We start from the raw sequence: 17,638 nt of genomic DNA, 5'->3' as shown, positions 1-17,638 counted from the left end.
ATGAAGTGCTTTGGGTCAGGTCCTGGATGGATTTTCCAGCTTGGGATCCCTTCTTTTCTCCTAATCTACACACAGATGGTGGCAGGAACCAGGTTTGACTCCAAATCTCCTTGTGGGGATGAAAAACTTGGATTTTATTTGGTTATTAATGGAGGTTTTGGAGGCAGAAGCAGATAAAAGATAAAGAAATAAAAGTCCTGCAAGGAGGAAAAAAAAAAAAAGAGCTCAAAACTCAGACAAAACAAGAGTGAAGGATTAGGAACTGCAGGAAAATGCAGTTAGTGCAGCAGACCTGCTGCCTCCAGGGAGAATTTTATGGAGCTTGGCAGGGAAAAGCAGCTCAGGGCCAAGGCAGAAAACATGAGGAGAAAAGGGGGAGAGTTCAGAGCCTCTCATCTCTTTCCATGGCAGAAATATAAATACACCTGAAGTTTGTTTGCAAGTTTGAATCACAGAGTGATAAAGAAGTTTTATTAAAGCATTACAGTAATTCACAGATCTTACAACAAACAAACCGACCACCCACACACGAAACAAATCTCCCAGTGCAGGAGGGAAAAGCAGATTTTAAAAATTATTTTTTTTTTTTTTAAGAGAGGAGAAAGTCTGCTAGACATGGCCACAGGAAAACTATTATTGAATCTCCCTCAGCTCAACCTCACGTTCAGGAGAACATTCCTGGACAGTGAGTAGGAAAATTTATCTGTCTGTTCTAAAGATTATTCAGAAACACACAAAGAAAATAGAATTAAGGTGCAGAACAAGCTCAGAGCTGCCCCCTGATGCGGAGGAGTGACAGTGCAGCAGCCCTGCTGCAAGAGAGAATCACTGAAAAATCGAAATTAATCGAAAACCCCGAGGGGCTTGGAGGAATTCAGCAGTGTCCAAGGGATTCAGCAATATCCAAGGGATTCAGCAGTGTCCAAGGGATTCAGCAATATCCAAGGGATTCAGCAATATCCAAGGAATTCAGCAGTATCCAAGGAATTCAGCGATGTCCAAGGAATTCAGCAATATCCATGGAATTCAGCAGTATCCAAGGAATTCAGCAGTATCCAAGGAATTCAGCAGTGTCCAAGGCAGCTGCTGCCAGGATCACTGTGCAAAGTTCCATGGAACAAACAGCAAGGACATTTGTGAAGGAACCTGAGTGCAGGTCATTAATTAATTAATTAATGCTTCCTAGTGTCTGGTTCAGAACAAAATGGTTTGGGGTTGGAGAGACTCTTTAAAAATTCCTCCAATTCCATGGAAGGGAATGGAATATTTAATGGAATATTTATTTACATGTGTAAATCCATTCCTTGTTCTTTTAATTTCAATTTTGCAGCTTGCTTGGTTCAGCTGGGGAACTTCAGCCCTTTGCTGGGAGAGATAAACATAATTCCAGGGTTTCTCCACACCTGGAATGCCAGGAAATCTCCATCCCAGGCTGCTCCAAGCCTGGCCCAGGATATTCCAGGGCTCCAGGGAGGAGTTTAAGGGACTCATGGACACAACTGGAATGTAAAGAAATCACCCCTAGGAATGAAACCGCTCAGCTTCACTGGATAAGCTCGTGTGCAGGGGTTTGAAGCTGGATTCACTGGAAAACCTCCTGAAAGCTGAGTTTAAACTGAGCCAAGCTCTGGACCTGCTCCTTCTCCCCGAGGCAGACGGGGAGCGGCTCCAAAGGCTGCAGAGCTCGCTGGGCGTGTGGGAGTTTAATTGCAGTTAATCAGTTTAATTGCACCTCAGTGCACTCAGCTCCTGTGGCCTCTGTGATGCTGCATCTGCACATCCGGGGCTCTCCCAAACCTCCCAGACAACTTTTGCTCCACAGCTTTTAAGTGAGGAGCACTCCCAGCCCACCCACCTGCTCAGAGCCTGGAGCATCCTGGACACCTTCACCTGCTTCCTTTGGGATTTTTTTCCCTTTCCCTGGGGAGCTTGGAGTTGTAAAAGTTCAGGACAGGGCCGTGGCAGCAGGCAGTGTGGGTATTTAAGGATATTTAAAACCAGGTGTCCCTGCCCATGGTAAGCGTGGAAGGAGATGAGCTTTAAGGTCCTTAAAATCCTTTGGGGTTTTCCAACTCAAATCTTTTTGTCATTCCATAAATATTAATTCAGTGCAGGAAACGGGCAAAAAAAAAAAAAAATCACCTTGAAGTATTAAGGAATTCTTTCCTTGCTGCGTTTGACTGGGTAAAATGAAATCAATCCCAATTATAGGAAATATGAAATATTTCACCCAAAGCAGGAGTGAAATGCCAACGCTGTGGTTGGAAGTGAAAGGAAAAGCTCCGATTCCCAATCCAGTGGTGACACCTAGAGGGAGAGGAAGGAGTTCTCCTAGAGGGAGAGGAAGGGAATGAAAAGGAATTTTTGTAAAGCTCTGAGCCAGAAGCGGCTCTGGAGTCCTTCGGTTCATCCTCAGGAAGGAGAAAACGCTCCAGGAAAAAGCAGAGGGAAAAGGGAGAGCCTGAGGCTCTTCCCGAGGCTCCGGGGAGGTCTCTGCCTCTGGAATCGGTGGGATGCAAACCTCGGAGCCTCTGGAATCAATCCTGTTTAACCCTTTCCTGCTCCACGTCCACCGCCACCCTCAAGGATGGATCTCCACGAGGTTTTTTTGGGGTTTTTAAGCTTTTCTTTCCCTCTGTGAAGGAGCGGTTGCAGCTCGGAGACTGCAGCTCGGCAGGAATGCAGCCTGGCGCTGTCAGTCCTCGGCAATGCCGGCTCAGACCTGCGGGAAAACTCGGCCCGGAGCTGTTCCCGCACCTCCACACCAGGTGGGGCCCACCCGCATTTGCAATTCCAAAGAGATTTTTGGTTCCGTGCCTTTTTTTTGTTGTTGTTGTTTAGTCTGGTTTTCTTTGGCTTCACTAAAATAAAAGGGAGCAGAGAACCACCCAAATGGGAGCTTGTAGGACCTGTAAATGTGTTTTATAAAATGTGGTTTAGATTTTTAGAGCATAAACCTTTTTTTTTTTAAGCTCCTTGACAAACACAGGGTGCTGCTGAAGGAGAGGAAAATCCTCTTGTCCATCTGGGATCCATCCAAACATTTGAGAGTCAGGGCTGGAATAATTGGAGTTTTTTCCTCCCTCTTAAAATTACTGGGAGAGCCTAACCTCACTTGAATTTCTGGGCACATTTCTAAGGAACCCAAAATCAAATTGCTGTGATTGTGTTGCCTTCCTGCCCAGTCCCAGCTGAAGGTTTGGGCAGATTATTAATAATAATTCCTAATTAATTCCAGTTAGGGCAGCACCTTTAATGAGGTGTTTCCTTCCTCATCAGGATGTGGGAATTGTGGGACCACCACAGTCCAGGAGATTTCCTGGCATTCCAGGTGTGGAGAAACCCTGGAATTATGTTTATCTCTCCCAGCAAAGGGCTGAAGTTCCCCAGCTGAACCAAGCAAGCCACAAAATTGAAATTAAAAGAACAAGGAATGGATTTACACATGTAAATATTCCATTTTTACATGCAGCTGCTTTCCGTGAAATTTGTATAAAAATATGGGAATAGAAAAGCTTCAACTTAATGACCTTTTAATACCTGACCATTCCTTCCCAGTCCTGTTATCCCAAACATTTCTGGGAATAATTCCCATTTCCATATATTATTGCTTTATCTCTGCTTTCCTTTCTTGGGCATTTGGAAAATCTCCTTTAATTTTTGTGGTTTGATGCTCCCCAGATCTCAAATTTCTTGCTGTTCCCTCAGGTGAGAGCAGAGAGGCAGAAATGAAAGTGTAAAATACTGACGGGAAAAGGAAAAAAAAACCCAAAACAAACAGAAAATGCAAAAAGTGATGCAAGTCAAATAGGGGTGAAGTTTTCCCAGTGTCCAGAGGGGAAATTCTTGTAAATCAGCCAAAATGGGAACATCCCAAGCAGTCAAATTGCCTGGCACTTGGAGTCAATCCATTGTACAAAGCAGTTTAGGGGAAAATCATGGAATATTCTGCTAAAATCAGGGATTTTTGCCATCAGTTCCACTCAATTTGCTTTTATACCTTAGCTGTGTTTTAAAAGATATCTATTTTTTGTGAAAACCTCACCAAGAAAAGAAATGTAATTCAGGAAAGAGTGACAGCAACCTCTGAGTACAAAAAATGTCTGCAAAATCAGGTGGTTCCAAAATTATAATTTTAAGATCTAAACTCTGTTTTTTTAACTGAGATTCCTCCCTCATTGCTGAACTTCCAGTCCCAAATTTATTCCCACAAACAGCACCATCCACTAGAACTGCCAAGAGATCCCATTTCCATTGTGATCGTCTCACACAACACAGAAATAAATAAATATTTGAAATTATTACCCCCAGATCTCCAGCAAAGACGAGCCCTTATTGAGGAACTCATTTCTAAAATGAAGCCAGGCAAAGACTGAGGAAATCTTTCTTTTCAGGCAATAAAAATTTCCCTACAGCTTATCCTGAATATTTAAAAAAATATTTTGGCGAAACAAACCCTCTGATATTATAAAGCAAAATTGAAGAACAACATCACCCTCCCGAAGACTCGAGGAAGATCAAGAGGAATTTTGCATTTCTCTTGTCCTGGCATTAAAGAATTTGCTCCTGGGAAGTGGAGGAGAAGTGTGCCAGATTTATTATTTCAGAGGAGCTGCAGGGAATTTCAGAGTTGGGAATTCACTTTGGATTTCTGACAAATGCTCATTTGCTCCCATCCTGTTCCCAAAAATTAAATCCAGAGGAAGAGGAATATTTTGGAGTCCTATAGGTCGAGCTTTACTTGGCAGAAGTTTGGGGAGACAAAATGAGAACGGAATGAAAGGAAGGAGGAATTCCTGATCCAAGGCCAGGTGAATCCTCGGGGTGATGGGGGTGGGACCTGAGCATCCCTGCCCTGCCAGAGCAGCAGCATTTTTGGGATTTCACTCGATTTTCCTGGTTTTTTTTTTTCCCTGGAAAAGCAGCAGGGCCCATTCCATACAGCTCTGTGCACACATCCCATAGGAACAGGAATAATGGGAATATTTGAGGACACAGCTTGAGCCCCTTGTCCCACGAGTTTTGCACTGGGGGAGCAGCACAATCCTGTCCTTGTCCATCAGCCTCACCATTCCTCCTCCTCCTCCTCTCTTCCCACCTTTATTTATTCCCAGTTTCCCTTCACAGAGTCACCAATTCCACTGGAAAAAGGAGCAGATAATATTGGCTTTTATGTATTAGCCTGGGCAGGTTGTTAGTGATGAGAAGTATTTAGAACTAGGATTTAGGGTTTAGAATAAATATTTAGAAACCTTTTTAGCTGCTATATGCTATGATATGCTATAAAATGATAATATAATAAATATAATAATATAATAGAATCTATATAATATAATAAATATAAAATAGGATAAGATACTGTAGGATACAATATGATATGATACTATAGGATACAATATGATATGATATAATATAAAATACAATATAATATATAAAGGTTTAAGTATGCACTGCGTTGATCACAGAAATAGCAGTGCAATAATATAGTATCTATGTATCATTAGAGAAATAATAGTCTGATGAATATATTGTGTTAATGACCTTAGCAAAACATTAGAAAAGGACTTTTGTGTAACCCACTGAGCAACCTGTCCAGGTGGTAACAGCGACACGAACCAGAGCAATGAGAAAATACCACGTTCCAATTAAGGAGGCCCCACAAAATCCTTATTTAGGATGTGAAACAGCAGGATGGAGACACAAGAAATGAAATATATTGACCTGACCCCCAGGACGTCACCCGAAGAAGCCAAAGGAGCTCCCAAAACGTCAGAAAGTTCGCAGGGATGTTTGAATAATGCATGAAGCTCATGAATATGCATGTCGTCAGCGATGTAACCCTGTAAAATAACACTGAATACACCCCAGTGCCAGAAATATTGTCCTTTTTTTATCATTGTTGTCCTTTTTTTATCATTATTGTCCTTTTTTTAACCATTATTGTCCTTTAAAATCATCATTAATATTTGTTAATAATCACTGCCCTTTAAAAATCATTATTACTATTTTTAATCCTTATTGTCCTTTTTATCATTATTACTATTATTATTATTAAACTTTTAAGAACTCTCAGCAGGGAATTCTGTTTTTTACATATCCCAGTGATGTAACAGAATAAAGATAAAATTGTCTGTATAGACCAGTGTGTTCTTTGGGTGTTGGCCAGGACAAGCCTAGTGCTGGAAATATTGTAATTTTATAATCATTATTACTAATTTCTTTATCCTTATTCTCCTTTTTTAATAATTATTACCATTTCTTTATCCTTATTGTTCTTTTTTATTATTACTATTTTTATCCTTATTGTCCTTTTTTTTAATTATTACTAATTTCTTTATCCTCACTGTCCTTTTTTATTATTACTAATTTCTTTATCCTTATTGTCCTTTTTATCATTATTACTATTATTATTATTAAACTTTTAAGAACTCTCAGCAGGGAATTCTGTTTTTTACATATCCCAGTGATGTAACAGAATAAAGTTTAAATTTCTGTACAGATCAGTGTGTTCCTTGGGTGTTGGCCAGGAGCACCCCAGTGCTGGAAATATTGTCCTTTTTTTGTGCTTATTGTCCTTTTTTGAATCATTATTATTATTATTATTTTTATAATTATTATTAAACTTTTACCAGGTCTAAGCAGTGAATTCTGCATTTTCACCAGCAATTCTTTGTCCCTTGGAGAACACCAGGCCCAGGAGAGTTTGAAGAGGTGCTCAAGTGAAACGAGGCTTAAATTCCACCTCAGAAAGATTTCAAATATGATATTACATTTAAATACAATGTATTAAAAAATAAACTTAAAATATTTAAAATCTAATATTATTAAAATAGTATTTTAAAATATGATTATTTTTAATGTGATATTTTAGATTTATTTTATTATTTTCAATCTGATATGATTAAAATATTACTCCAAGGTTTTTGTGCAGCCAGGGGAGCAGATCCTGCTGACTTGAGCTGCTGTCAGCAGAGGGTTAAAACTCAATTTTTACAATTCCTTTTTAGCTTGTCTCTCTGGTTTATTCCTGATTTCAAGTCAGGAAAACTCCTGCAATGCTTCCTTGGCAAACCAAATAGTAAATAATTCCTATTAACAGATATTTTCTGCATTCCCCCAGCCTGCTTTGGAGCATCCCTCACTTGAATGATAAAGTGGGAACAAGAGTATAATATATAATAATTATATATTTAGAATAGTGCAGTATATAAGAAAAATATATTGTTAATAATATATTATTAATATATTAAAATGAATAATGTATTGATAATATATAGAATTATATAATGTCTGTACATATATAGAATGTATACTATATATTTAATATATTTTATAATATTTATGATATATAATCTATATAATACGTAATATATAAAACACATACAACTATATAACGATACAATAAATAATAAAGAATATTAAAATGCAAAACCAATTCCCATCATTTGGGATCAGCCAGTTCTCCTGGATTATGGATCAGGGGCTTTTCCTTGTAAAAGCACAAGGCCCACTCCATAAAATTCCTGTGTGAGCCTTTTTATCTTTTCCCACAGCACATTCCCAGAGATCTGAGTCCAGCAGCTGTCAGGGAATCTGGGAATGCGTTCAGGCTGGAAGAGCACCAGGAAAAACTTCTGCAGGAAAAGTATTTATTTTATATCATTTGTTCATTTAGAATTTATTGCTTTAACCACCTGCCTCAGACACTGCTGCTGCTCCAAGGGTTTTTTTTTTTTTTTTAATAAATTAAGTAATTTTTAAATTAAGAATTGCTGCAGCTCCTCACAAGGAAAAGGGGGAAGAATCTTCTCTGGGTTTTTATTTCACTGGATTAAAAAGCACTGAAGGACGTTTTTACAGGATACTCTCATTTTTTGACATCTGAAATTCAACCCCCCTTTGAGGTTTCCCATTCTGCAAAGCACCTGCCATGAGCTCGCCCTGAAAATATTAGTTAAAGCAGCACAAACAACTCCAGTGGATGTTGAGGATAATGATATGCGAATGAAGATAATTATTTGCTAAGTGTAGCTTGACTTCTGCTTTACAAGATAATAATGAGCAGTCTATCATCAGCACAAAGTAATTAAAAGCCTGGTGTTAAGATAATCAACATTTACACTGAGTGCTGAAAGGTTTTCCTGGGTTTTCATCGCTGCAGCATGGTTTAAAAACAAGATTTTACAGGTGTTTTCTTTCTCCTATCTTTATCTCATCTTTCCTGTGAGAAAATTCATTTTCCAGCATTTCCAAGCACTGGGAAACACCAAATTGCACTGGGAACAGAAGAGATTCCACAGGCCAAAAGGAGAAGAAATTATCCTTCAGTTTGGTTTATGCATTCTGCCCGTGATCCAACACACCTCACACATCCTAACAGAAAATCCAGGAATTATTCCCAGAGCTGCTCACACCTTCTATGTCCCTTGGAGGAACACACCAGGTACAAGAGTTGTCCAGTAAAATCGGGATTTCATTCCACTTCACAAGGATTTTAATAAACCCTGGCACTCAGAATGTAGGGAAAGAGAAAAATGACCTTAAAACGTTTCACTGACATTATTCTATAGCAGAAAAAAAAACCCACATCACAAGATCACAGCCAAATTCACTCCGTTTCAGGGATAATTTCTTCCCAGTCCTCTCCCAGTTCCTGGAAAATTGTGGAAATCTTGCCTAAGGAACAAAGGACACAAGTGGGGTTTAAACACTTTAAAATTCTTATTTAATTTTTAATAAATGATGCCACTCAGTTTTAGGGATAATTTCTTCCCAGTTGCTGGAAGATCGTGGAATTGTTGTGCCAAGGAATACAGGACACAAGTGGGGTTTAAACACTTAAAAACTTTGATGTTTTTCTTTAAATTAATGATTGCACAATATTCCAGACTCTGGGAAAAGGCTGGGAAGAAATTATCCCTGAGTGGATTTTTAATGAATGAGGGAGAAATAATGCCATTTAAATGGGAATACTCCCATTAAAAAAAAAAATCAAATCAGAGTTTTAAAATGTTTCAATCTCACTTGTGTCCTTTATTCCGTGGGCTTTTCCTCAGCTGTCCTTGGCACAATTCCACAATATTCCAGCAACTGAGAGAAGGATGGGAAGAAATTATCCCTGAGTGGAATAATTAATTTTTAAATGAGGAATAATCCCATTTAAATGGAAATAATCCCATAAAAATCAAATAAGAGCTTTTAAATGTTTAAATTTTGCTTGTGTCCTTTGTTCCTTGGGTTTCTCCTCAGCTGTCCTTGGCACAAGAATTCCACAATATTCCAGCAACTGGGAAAAGGGATCATTTCTTCCCAGCCCTCTCCCAGTTGCTGGAATATTGTGGAATTGTCTTGCCAATCCCAAGGAACAAAAGACACAAGTTGGGTCTTAACCCTTAAAAACTCTTATTAGACTTTTTTTTTTTTTTTAAAGACTGATTCCCAAAATATCAATAGTGATTTCCAGTAACTTGGGGCCAAAATATGGATTCATAATTTGGGATACTCTGGTCCCCTGGGAATTGTTTGAGACCTCTGGAAGGACAACTGCCTTCAGTGCTTGTGGGTTCCTCACACTCCAGATGCTCCCAAGCTGCTTTTGGAAAAAAAACCAAAACAAACCACTGGGAATTGGAGCCTTTGGGCATTTTCTGCAAGCTTGGAGCTTCCAATTATGCTCAAGTGCTGCATTTTAATCACCACCTTCTTCAGGGGAGGAAAAGTTTCCAGTCTGGCTGAACTTTGATGTGATAATGGCAAGGAAGAGTGGGCGTTTGTACTCTTGGCTGCTCTCTGCAGCCCTAGAAAATCTGCTGGAGCAGAGCTTTAATCGCTGCCGAGATCAAGGGCAAACAAACATCACTGAGAAAAGCCATAATTAAAGAGAAGAAAGGCAAGAAAAGCACCAGCATCAAAAGCACTTGGCCCTCACAGCAGTGAGGTCAGTGGCCAAAAAACAACTGCCTTGAACGGGATAAATGAGGCAAGGGAATAAATCCACGGCAATTGGATTTATGGCAGCTTGTGCAGGTGACCAGGGAAGAGTTTGAAAAGCTTTTCTGAAATCTGTAATTCAGGGAGGACTCTCTCTTGAGATGCCTCATGATGAGTGAACAACAAATTCCCTGCAAACAAAGCTCCCCCTGACAAAATTCCTGCATGGATGGGAAGGGTTTTATTGCACGTTAAACTTCTCAGGCTGCCACCAAAAAACTTCCACTTTGCTCCCTTATTCATCCCTGCAATGCCATAGCCACAGGGAAAGGTGGAAGGGTAAAACTTTATTTTTTTAACAAAAAAATGGGCTTTTTTTAAAAAGTAAAGCAACTCCCCACTGGGGCTGAAGGCTTTAGGGACCCCACCCTGGGAGCAGCTCAGGGTTGAGAGTTTGGGAGAAAAACCAACCCAAAATTCTCAATTCTGCTCCTTTGGGAGCCTCAGGGCTGATCCCAGGAGGAGCTGCCAGCCCCCAGCATCTTTTCCACCTTCCACCCTCTTGTGACCTTCAGAAAAACACTTTTAATCCACAGTCAGCCAGTTAATTGGGATTAATCTCATTGGAGTTGATTGTTTCCCGGTGTCAAAGAGATCAGTTGGTCTGGGGAGAGATCAAAATCAGCTTTCCAAGCTCCAGGCTTGCCTGGGGTGGGAGGGTTCCTTCTCCCAGCTGGAAGGAGGAGCTGCTCCAGAGCCATTCTCCAGGGAAAAAAAATGAAATTTCTGGAGCAGGAGAGAGGCCTCAGCTTTATGCCCATGGGTTCTATCATTCACCTGGAGTCACCTCCACATTACAGAAGCAAGGAAGCTGGGAACAAGATTAGAGAGTAAACAAACAAATCCTACAATAAATGGTGTTTTATCTGTCCCAGATTAAAGGTTTTGTCTGGTTTTTTTGTTATCTCCTTGCAGCTAGAGTTGGGATGGGGGAAAAGGTTGAGAGAAAAACACTCATCCACTTGTTGTGCTGCTAAATTCTGGGAAAACTCCTGGAAAAAGAGAATGTCTCCTTGGGAAAGTCATTCTTTACTTTTCCTTCTGAGCACTCTGCAGCTTCCTCTGCAATTACCTCTCACTTTTGAACCTGAAACCCGATGCAAGAGCTGCAGGTGCACTGCCGGGGGAGGGGGGAAAGAAATAAAAGAGATCAACAGAAAATGAGAAGATGTGAAAAGCACCCTGAGCTCAAACATTCCCTGCTCGTAACTGGGTGAAGTCACCGTCTCCAGCAGCGTCTCCTCCCTTTTTAGACACCACAAACAAGAGGCTGCTGCAAATCCCCGGTCCCTTCCCCGCTCCCTCTCTTTTGGGAGCATCAGGAATCCTCCAGGAGTGAAATGCGAGCCTTTAAAAATCCCCCACTGGACCGGCGGCTCGAGGCTGCTCAGGAATGTCGCAGCCCTGAGAACTCAAGGCTAATAAAGGGAATTACCTCGCCCTCGCTTAGTTTGACATGGGAGACATTTATAGGAGTGAGAGAAAACTTTTAGCTGCTAGGAAGTTGTACACGCTTTTCTGAAAAAAAAAAAAAAAAACACTTTAAAGAGGAAAGACACCCGGGAACTTTGTCCTTCTCTTCCAGCAGGCAGCTGCTGTGCATGAGAAAGCCACGAGAAAATTGTTTTTTTTTCCTTATAATCTCCATAACATTAACACGAGGGATTTCTCTCCCTAAGGAAACTAATTTTAGAATTGGTAAACTGACTGGAATTTTATTTTTGTTTCTTTACATTGTCAGTGGGAAGAAAAGGTTGTGGGGGGAGGTGAAGTGTTCTAAACGTTTATTTCTAATTTTTATTACTCTTTTAGTTACTGTTAATAAAATTTTGTTTATACCCTTTTCAAGTTTTAAGCCTGCTTTGCCTTTCTCCTACTCCTACCTCACAACGAGTCCCTTAAAAATTCTTTAATTTTTTTTTTTTTTTTAAATGAATGATTCCACTCAGTTTTAGGGATAATTTCTTCCCAACTGCTGGAAGATTGTGAAATTGTGCCAAGGACAGCTGAGGAGAAGCCCAAGGAATAAAGGACACAAGTGAGGTTTAAACATTTAAAAACTCTGATTTTTTTTTTTTTTTTTTTAATGGGAGTATTGCCATTTAAATGGGATTATTCCTCATTCATTAAAAATTAATTACTCAATTCGGGGATAATTTCTTCCCAGCCTTCTCCCAGTTGCTGGAATATTGTGGAATTGTTGTGCCAAGGACAGCTGAGGAGAAACCCAAGGAACAAAGGACACAAGTGAAATTGAAACATTTAAAAACTCTTATTTGATTTTTTTTTATGGGATTAGTCCCATTTAAATGGGATTATTCCTCATTTAAAAATGAATTTTTCCACTCAGGGATAATTTCTTCCCATCCTTCTCCCAGTTGCTGGAATATTGTGGAATTCTTGTGCCAAGGACAGCTGAAGGAGAAGCCCAAGGAACAAAAGACACAAGTGAGGTTTTAGCCCTTAAAGACTCTTATTTTTCTCATTGGCACTCCCACCAAGAAATGTCCAATTTAGCAAAACCTCCTAATTAGCGAGCCAAACCCATATTTTGCCTAAAGTTTAAAAAGCGACTGCTTCCAGATTTTACTGGTTTTTTTTTAAATGAAGAAAACAACCCCTGTGTTGCTCTGCCCCCAGCAGCTGCGAGGATTAAACAACTGAAATTCTGTTTTTGGCGGCTGGGGAAGCAAACGGCTCCAACGATGCCAGGTGGGATTTGGGAGGGCCCGGCTGGACGCCGGGAGCAGCTCCGCCCGTCCCGGCCCCGGGACAGCGACTGCGGCAAAAGGACTGAGGGCAGCGAGGGGCCTGGCACAGGCGAAGAGGGATCCGGGCACGGGAAAAAGGATTTAGGGAGGGGAAAAAGGGAGCCAGGTGAGGGGAAAAGATTTAGAGAGGGGAAAAAGGGATCCAGGCACGGGAAAAAGGATTTAGGGAGGTGGAAAATGGAGCCAGGTGAGGGAAAAAGGATTTAGGGAGGGGAAAAAGGGAGCCAGGTGAGGGAAAAAGGATTTAGGGAGGGGAAAAAGGATCCAGGTGAGGGAAAAAGGATTTAGGGAAGGGAAAAAGGGATCCAGGCAAGGGAAAAAGGATTTAGAGAGGGGAAAAAGGGATCCAGGTGAGGGGAAAAGGATTTAGGGAGGGGAAAAATGGAGCCAGGTGAGGGAAAAAGGATTTAGGGAGGGGAAAAAGGATCCAGGTGAGGGGAAAAGGATTTAGGGAGGGGAAAAAGGGGTCCAGGTGAGGGAAAAAGGATTTAGGGAGGGGAAAAAGGGAGCCAGGTGAGGGAAAAAGGATTTAGGGAGGGGGAAAAGGGATCCAGGTGAGGGAAAAAGGATTTAGGGAGGGGAAAAAGGGAGCCAGGCACGGGAAAAAGGATTTAGGGAGGGGAAAAAGGGAGCCAGGTGAGGGAAAAAGGGATCCAGGTGAGGGGAAAAGGATTTAGGGAAGGGAAAAAGGGAGCCAGGTGAGGGAAAAAGGATTTAGGGAAGGGAAAAAGGGATCCAGGCAAGGGAAAAAGGATTTAGGGAGGGGAAAAAGGGATCCAGGCACGGGAAAAAGGATTTAGGGAGGGGAAAAAGGGAGCCAGGTGAGGGAAAAAGGATTTAGGGAGGGGAAAAAGGGATCCAGGTGAGGGAAAAAGGATTTAGGGAGGGGAAAAAGGGATCCAGGTGAGGGAAAAAGGATTTAGGGAGGGGAAAAAGGATTTAGGGAGGGGAAAAAGGGATCCAGGTGAGGGAAAATAAAAAAAGGGGATCCAGGCACGGGAGAAAAAGGATTTAGGGAGGGGAAAAAAAGGGATCCAGGCGAGGGAAAAAGGATTTAGGGAAGGAAAAAAGGGATCCAGGTGAGGGAAGAAGAATTTAGGGAAGGGAAAAAAAGGGATCCAGGCGAGGGAAAAAGGGGATTGAAGGAAGGGGAGAAAAAGGGATCCAGGTGAGGGAAAATAAAAAGGGGATTGAAGGAAGGGGAGAAAAAGGGATCCAGGTGAGGGAAAATAAAAGGGGATCCAGGTAAGGGAGAAAAAGGATTTAGGGAAGGGGAAAAAAGGGATCCAGGCAAGGGGAAAATAAAAAGGGGATCCAGGCAAGGAAGAAAAACAAAAAGGGGATCCAGGCAAGGGGAAAAAAGGGATTTAAGGAAGGTAAAAGGGGATCTAGGGAAGGCAAAAAGGGATTTAAGTGCTGTCTAGATGATCTAAAAGTCGATCAAACCAGAAGCATGCACAAGCTGCAGCATGGAAAATTTCCAGTAAATCCAAGGAAAATTGCCCCCCAGTGAGTGTGACCAAAAAATCCCTGTCCTTGGAGGTTTTTAGAGCTCACCCAGGCTGTGCCAAGCTGACCTGAATTTGAAGCTGGGCAGGAGATCTCCCAGTGCAACTTGTTCATGATTCTGAAGAAGCCTCAGGCAGCAGCACCTCGAGGTGCTGTGCATCCCCTCGGGTGCCCAGCTGTATCTGCAATCATTCCTTTCTGCGTTTATCCCAATTCCTTCGGCCTCTCCCGCACAAAGCAGCCTCACCCAGGAATGCTCGACCATCCCAAACCACCAAAAACCTTCAATTAGGCTCTGCTTTTCAGTGTGCTAATTAGGGAGCTCCAGGTTGGTTTTTCAAGAGCACGTTTCTATGAAAACATTCCTTTTTCAAAGCCTGATAAGACCCTTCTGCCACCCAGAGCACCACAATGCTTGCAAACCCAAGCTCGTCAATGCTTATTTTGCTTTTCTCGCCTAATTAACAACATCCACTCCAGCCCCTGGGAAATTGTTCCAGGTTTCACAACAAGGAATTGCTCCACTCACCCTCCTCACTCTCATTTCCATGGAAAAATCCGGCTGGAGGAGAAGCAGGAGCATCTCTCACCCCTCCAAGCCAAGCTGGGATGCAAAGGTTGATCCCTGCTCACGCCCAGGAATTAATTTCTGTCCAAACACAGCGTTTGGAGGTAGGAAAACTCTGTGCTCGGGTAGCAAAAGCCACTTTGGTCAGATATAAGAGGTTTCCACATCACCTGCACGCTCAGAGAAGTCATTTCCTATCCTTGAGGGCAACAGAAAATGCAAACCTCTGCTGATCCAGGGCTGTCAAATCTGCTTCAATTCTAAACATTTTGGGGTCAACACAAATGAGATGAACTGAACTTCAGGGTATTTTTTTCCCCTAAATTTCTTGCAGGGTGCGACCTTAGGAAGATGTCCCGAATTTCACACCTCAGAGAAACAGTAACACACACCTCGCACAGGGGGTTAAAAATCAGAATAAAGGCCCAGCTGGTGCTGCGGTGGATTTTAAGCCCAGGAGGGGGGAGATGATCCCAGCGCTGCCCAGAGAAGCTGTGGCTGCTCCTGGGATCCCTGCAAGTGTCCAAGGCCAGGCTGGAGCAGCCTGGAGTCACTGGGTGATCCTTAAGGATCGTTCGGTGAAAAATGCAGATTTTATGATTGGTTTTTCGCAGATATTACAATGAATATTATATGTGTCATGTTAGAAAGTTATGCTGTATTAATTCCCTTATGTAGTGTGTTAAATACAGTTTTAGGTTCCAAAATAATGTTAAAATAAAGATTGTATGTGGGGGGAGTTTTTTGGGTTTTTTTTGGAATGAGATACTCGCTTCGAGGAACCCCTAAATCTTCCAAAGAAAAGGAATTGATGGTTTTCTTATCAGAATAAACTAATTTCTTCAGGCCTTGCTCAAACTCGAAGACGCCATGGGGATGAAAGGAAACAGTTGACATACAATAGACAGAGTTCTTGTTTTAAATACAATGTGTGCATAACCATGAAGGATATATGAATATGCAACAGGCTATCGCTTTTAAGGTTATTCTTTAATTCACAAGGGATGCTTTTTGTGATTTAGTGTCCGAGAGCATCTGGACGTCTGTAATTCTTTGCTTTTTATTGTCTTGTAATTGTCCTAACTCTAAACTTTTTTACTCTAACTGCATTATTATTTTTGCAACCATTATTATTAAACTTTTAAAATGTTAAAAACCAAGTGATTGGCACTTTTCACCATTCCGACCCTTTAAAACTCTGTGATAGGAGCAGCTACAAAAGGATTCTCCCACAGCGTGCAGGAGAGGAATTCCCAATCCCATTTTTCCGTGGACATCCCAAACCCCATTTTTCCGTGGACATCCCAAACCCCATTTTTCCGTGGACATCCCAAACCCCATTTTTTAACTGCATACCCCAAACCCCGTTTTTTACCTACATACCCCAAACCCCATTTTTTACCTATATACCCCAAACCCCATTTTTTACCTATATACCCCAAACCCCATTTTTTCCCTGCATACCCCAAACCCCATTTTTTCCCTGCATACCCCAAACCCCATTTTTTCCCTGCATATCCCAAACCCCATTTTTTCCCTGCATACCCCAAACCCCATTTTTTCCCTGCATACCCCAAACCCCATTTTACCCCTGCATACCCCAAACCCCATTTTTTCCCTGCATACCCCAAACCCCATTTTTTCCCTGCATATCCCAAATCCCATTTTTCTCACACTCTGTCAAGGTCCCGTACACATCAGGAAAAAAAAAAGACTCCTTAAAGAATTCAAACCCATTTTTCTCCAAATTATGTGAAAAGGAACATTTTCCTTAAAGCATTTCCCTCATTCCTCTTGAATAAAAGGGAGGGGAGGAGCAATTAGGAATAAATCAGAATAAATTCTCGCTGCTGCCACAGGAGACGGGAAGGAAGGGGATTTCCCTGGAAAACCCCCTCACAGCCGGGCGGGGGTTCCCTTCCCAAGGGAGAAAGGGAGCTCAAGGCATCCTGCTGACACAGGAGAGCGGCGGGATCTCCCCTGAGGGCGCTGGGCACCCTCACTCCTCACGGCGGGATCTCCCCTGAGGGCGCGGGGCACCCTCACTCCTCACGGCGGGATCTCCCCTGAGGGCGCTGGGCACCCTCACTCCTCACGGCGGGATCTCCCCTGAGGGCGCTGGGCACCCTCACTCCTCACGGCGGGATCTCCCCTGATGGCGCTGGGCACCCTCACTCCTCACGGCGGGATCTCCCCTGATGGCGCGGAGCACCCTCACTCCTCACGGCGGGATCTCCCCTGAGGGCGCTGGGTACCCTCACCCCTCACGGCGGGATCTCCCCTGAGGGCGCTGGGCACCCTCACTCCTCACAGCGGGATCTCCCCTGAGGGCGCTGGGTACCCTCACCCCTCACGGCGGGATCTCCCCTGAGGGCGCTGGGCACCCTCACTCCTCACGGCGGGATCTCCCCTGAGGGCGCGGGGCACCCTCACGGCGGAATCTCCCCTGATGGCGCTGGGCACCCTCACGGCGGAATCTCCCCTGAGGGCGCGGGCCACCCTCGCCCCTCACGGCGGGACGCGCGGGGGGGTATCGCGACTCCTACCGGCTGCAGGAGGCGGCCACAGCGGGGGTGCCGCCCGCCGGGGGCGAGATGCTGGCCCTGCTCCGTCTCCTCCCAGGGGGTTTCTGGCCCGGGGGCTGTGCCTCCATGGGGATAGGGACCGGGAACGGGGCTGGCAGTGACAGCGACAGCGGCGCCTCAGGCCGGCCAGAAATGGCGGCGGCGGCGGTTTGAAAATGGCGGCGTTGGCGTTGGCGGCCAATCAGGAGCGGCGGGGGGCGTGGCCAGAGGGCGGC

The 17,638-nt window shown here is 43.1% G+C and overlaps 1 protein-coding gene across 2 annotated transcripts in view; it reads right to left on the bottom strand.

The window, feature by feature from the left end:
- Positions 1 to 17,575, bottom strand: part of NET1 (neuroepithelial cell transforming 1) — a 65,003-nt gene extending 47,428 nt beyond the window's left edge. Inside the window, exon 1 of one of the 2 annotated variants that reach the window (XM_085568772.1) lies at positions 17,385 to 17,575. In XM_085568772.1, the coding sequence (XP_085424898.1) occupies positions 17,385 to 17,491 (107 nt within the window). In that variant the 5' untranslated portion in view covers positions 17,492 to 17,575. Of the gene's footprint in view, positions 1 to 5,721; positions 6,961 to 17,384 lie in introns of those variants that run through there. The other variant, XM_085568771.1, reaches the window with a different exon arrangement.
- Positions 17,576 to 17,638: the final 63 nt, after the last annotated feature.

Source organism: Lonchura striata, chromosome 1A (genome assembly GCF_050655825.1).
Source record: "Lonchura striata isolate lonStrDom1 chromosome 1A, ASM5065582v1, whole genome shotgun sequence".
NCBI lineage: Eukaryota > Metazoa > Chordata > Aves > Passeriformes > Estrildidae > Lonchura > Lonchura striata.
This window is presented reverse-complemented; position numbering and strand designations above follow the sequence as displayed.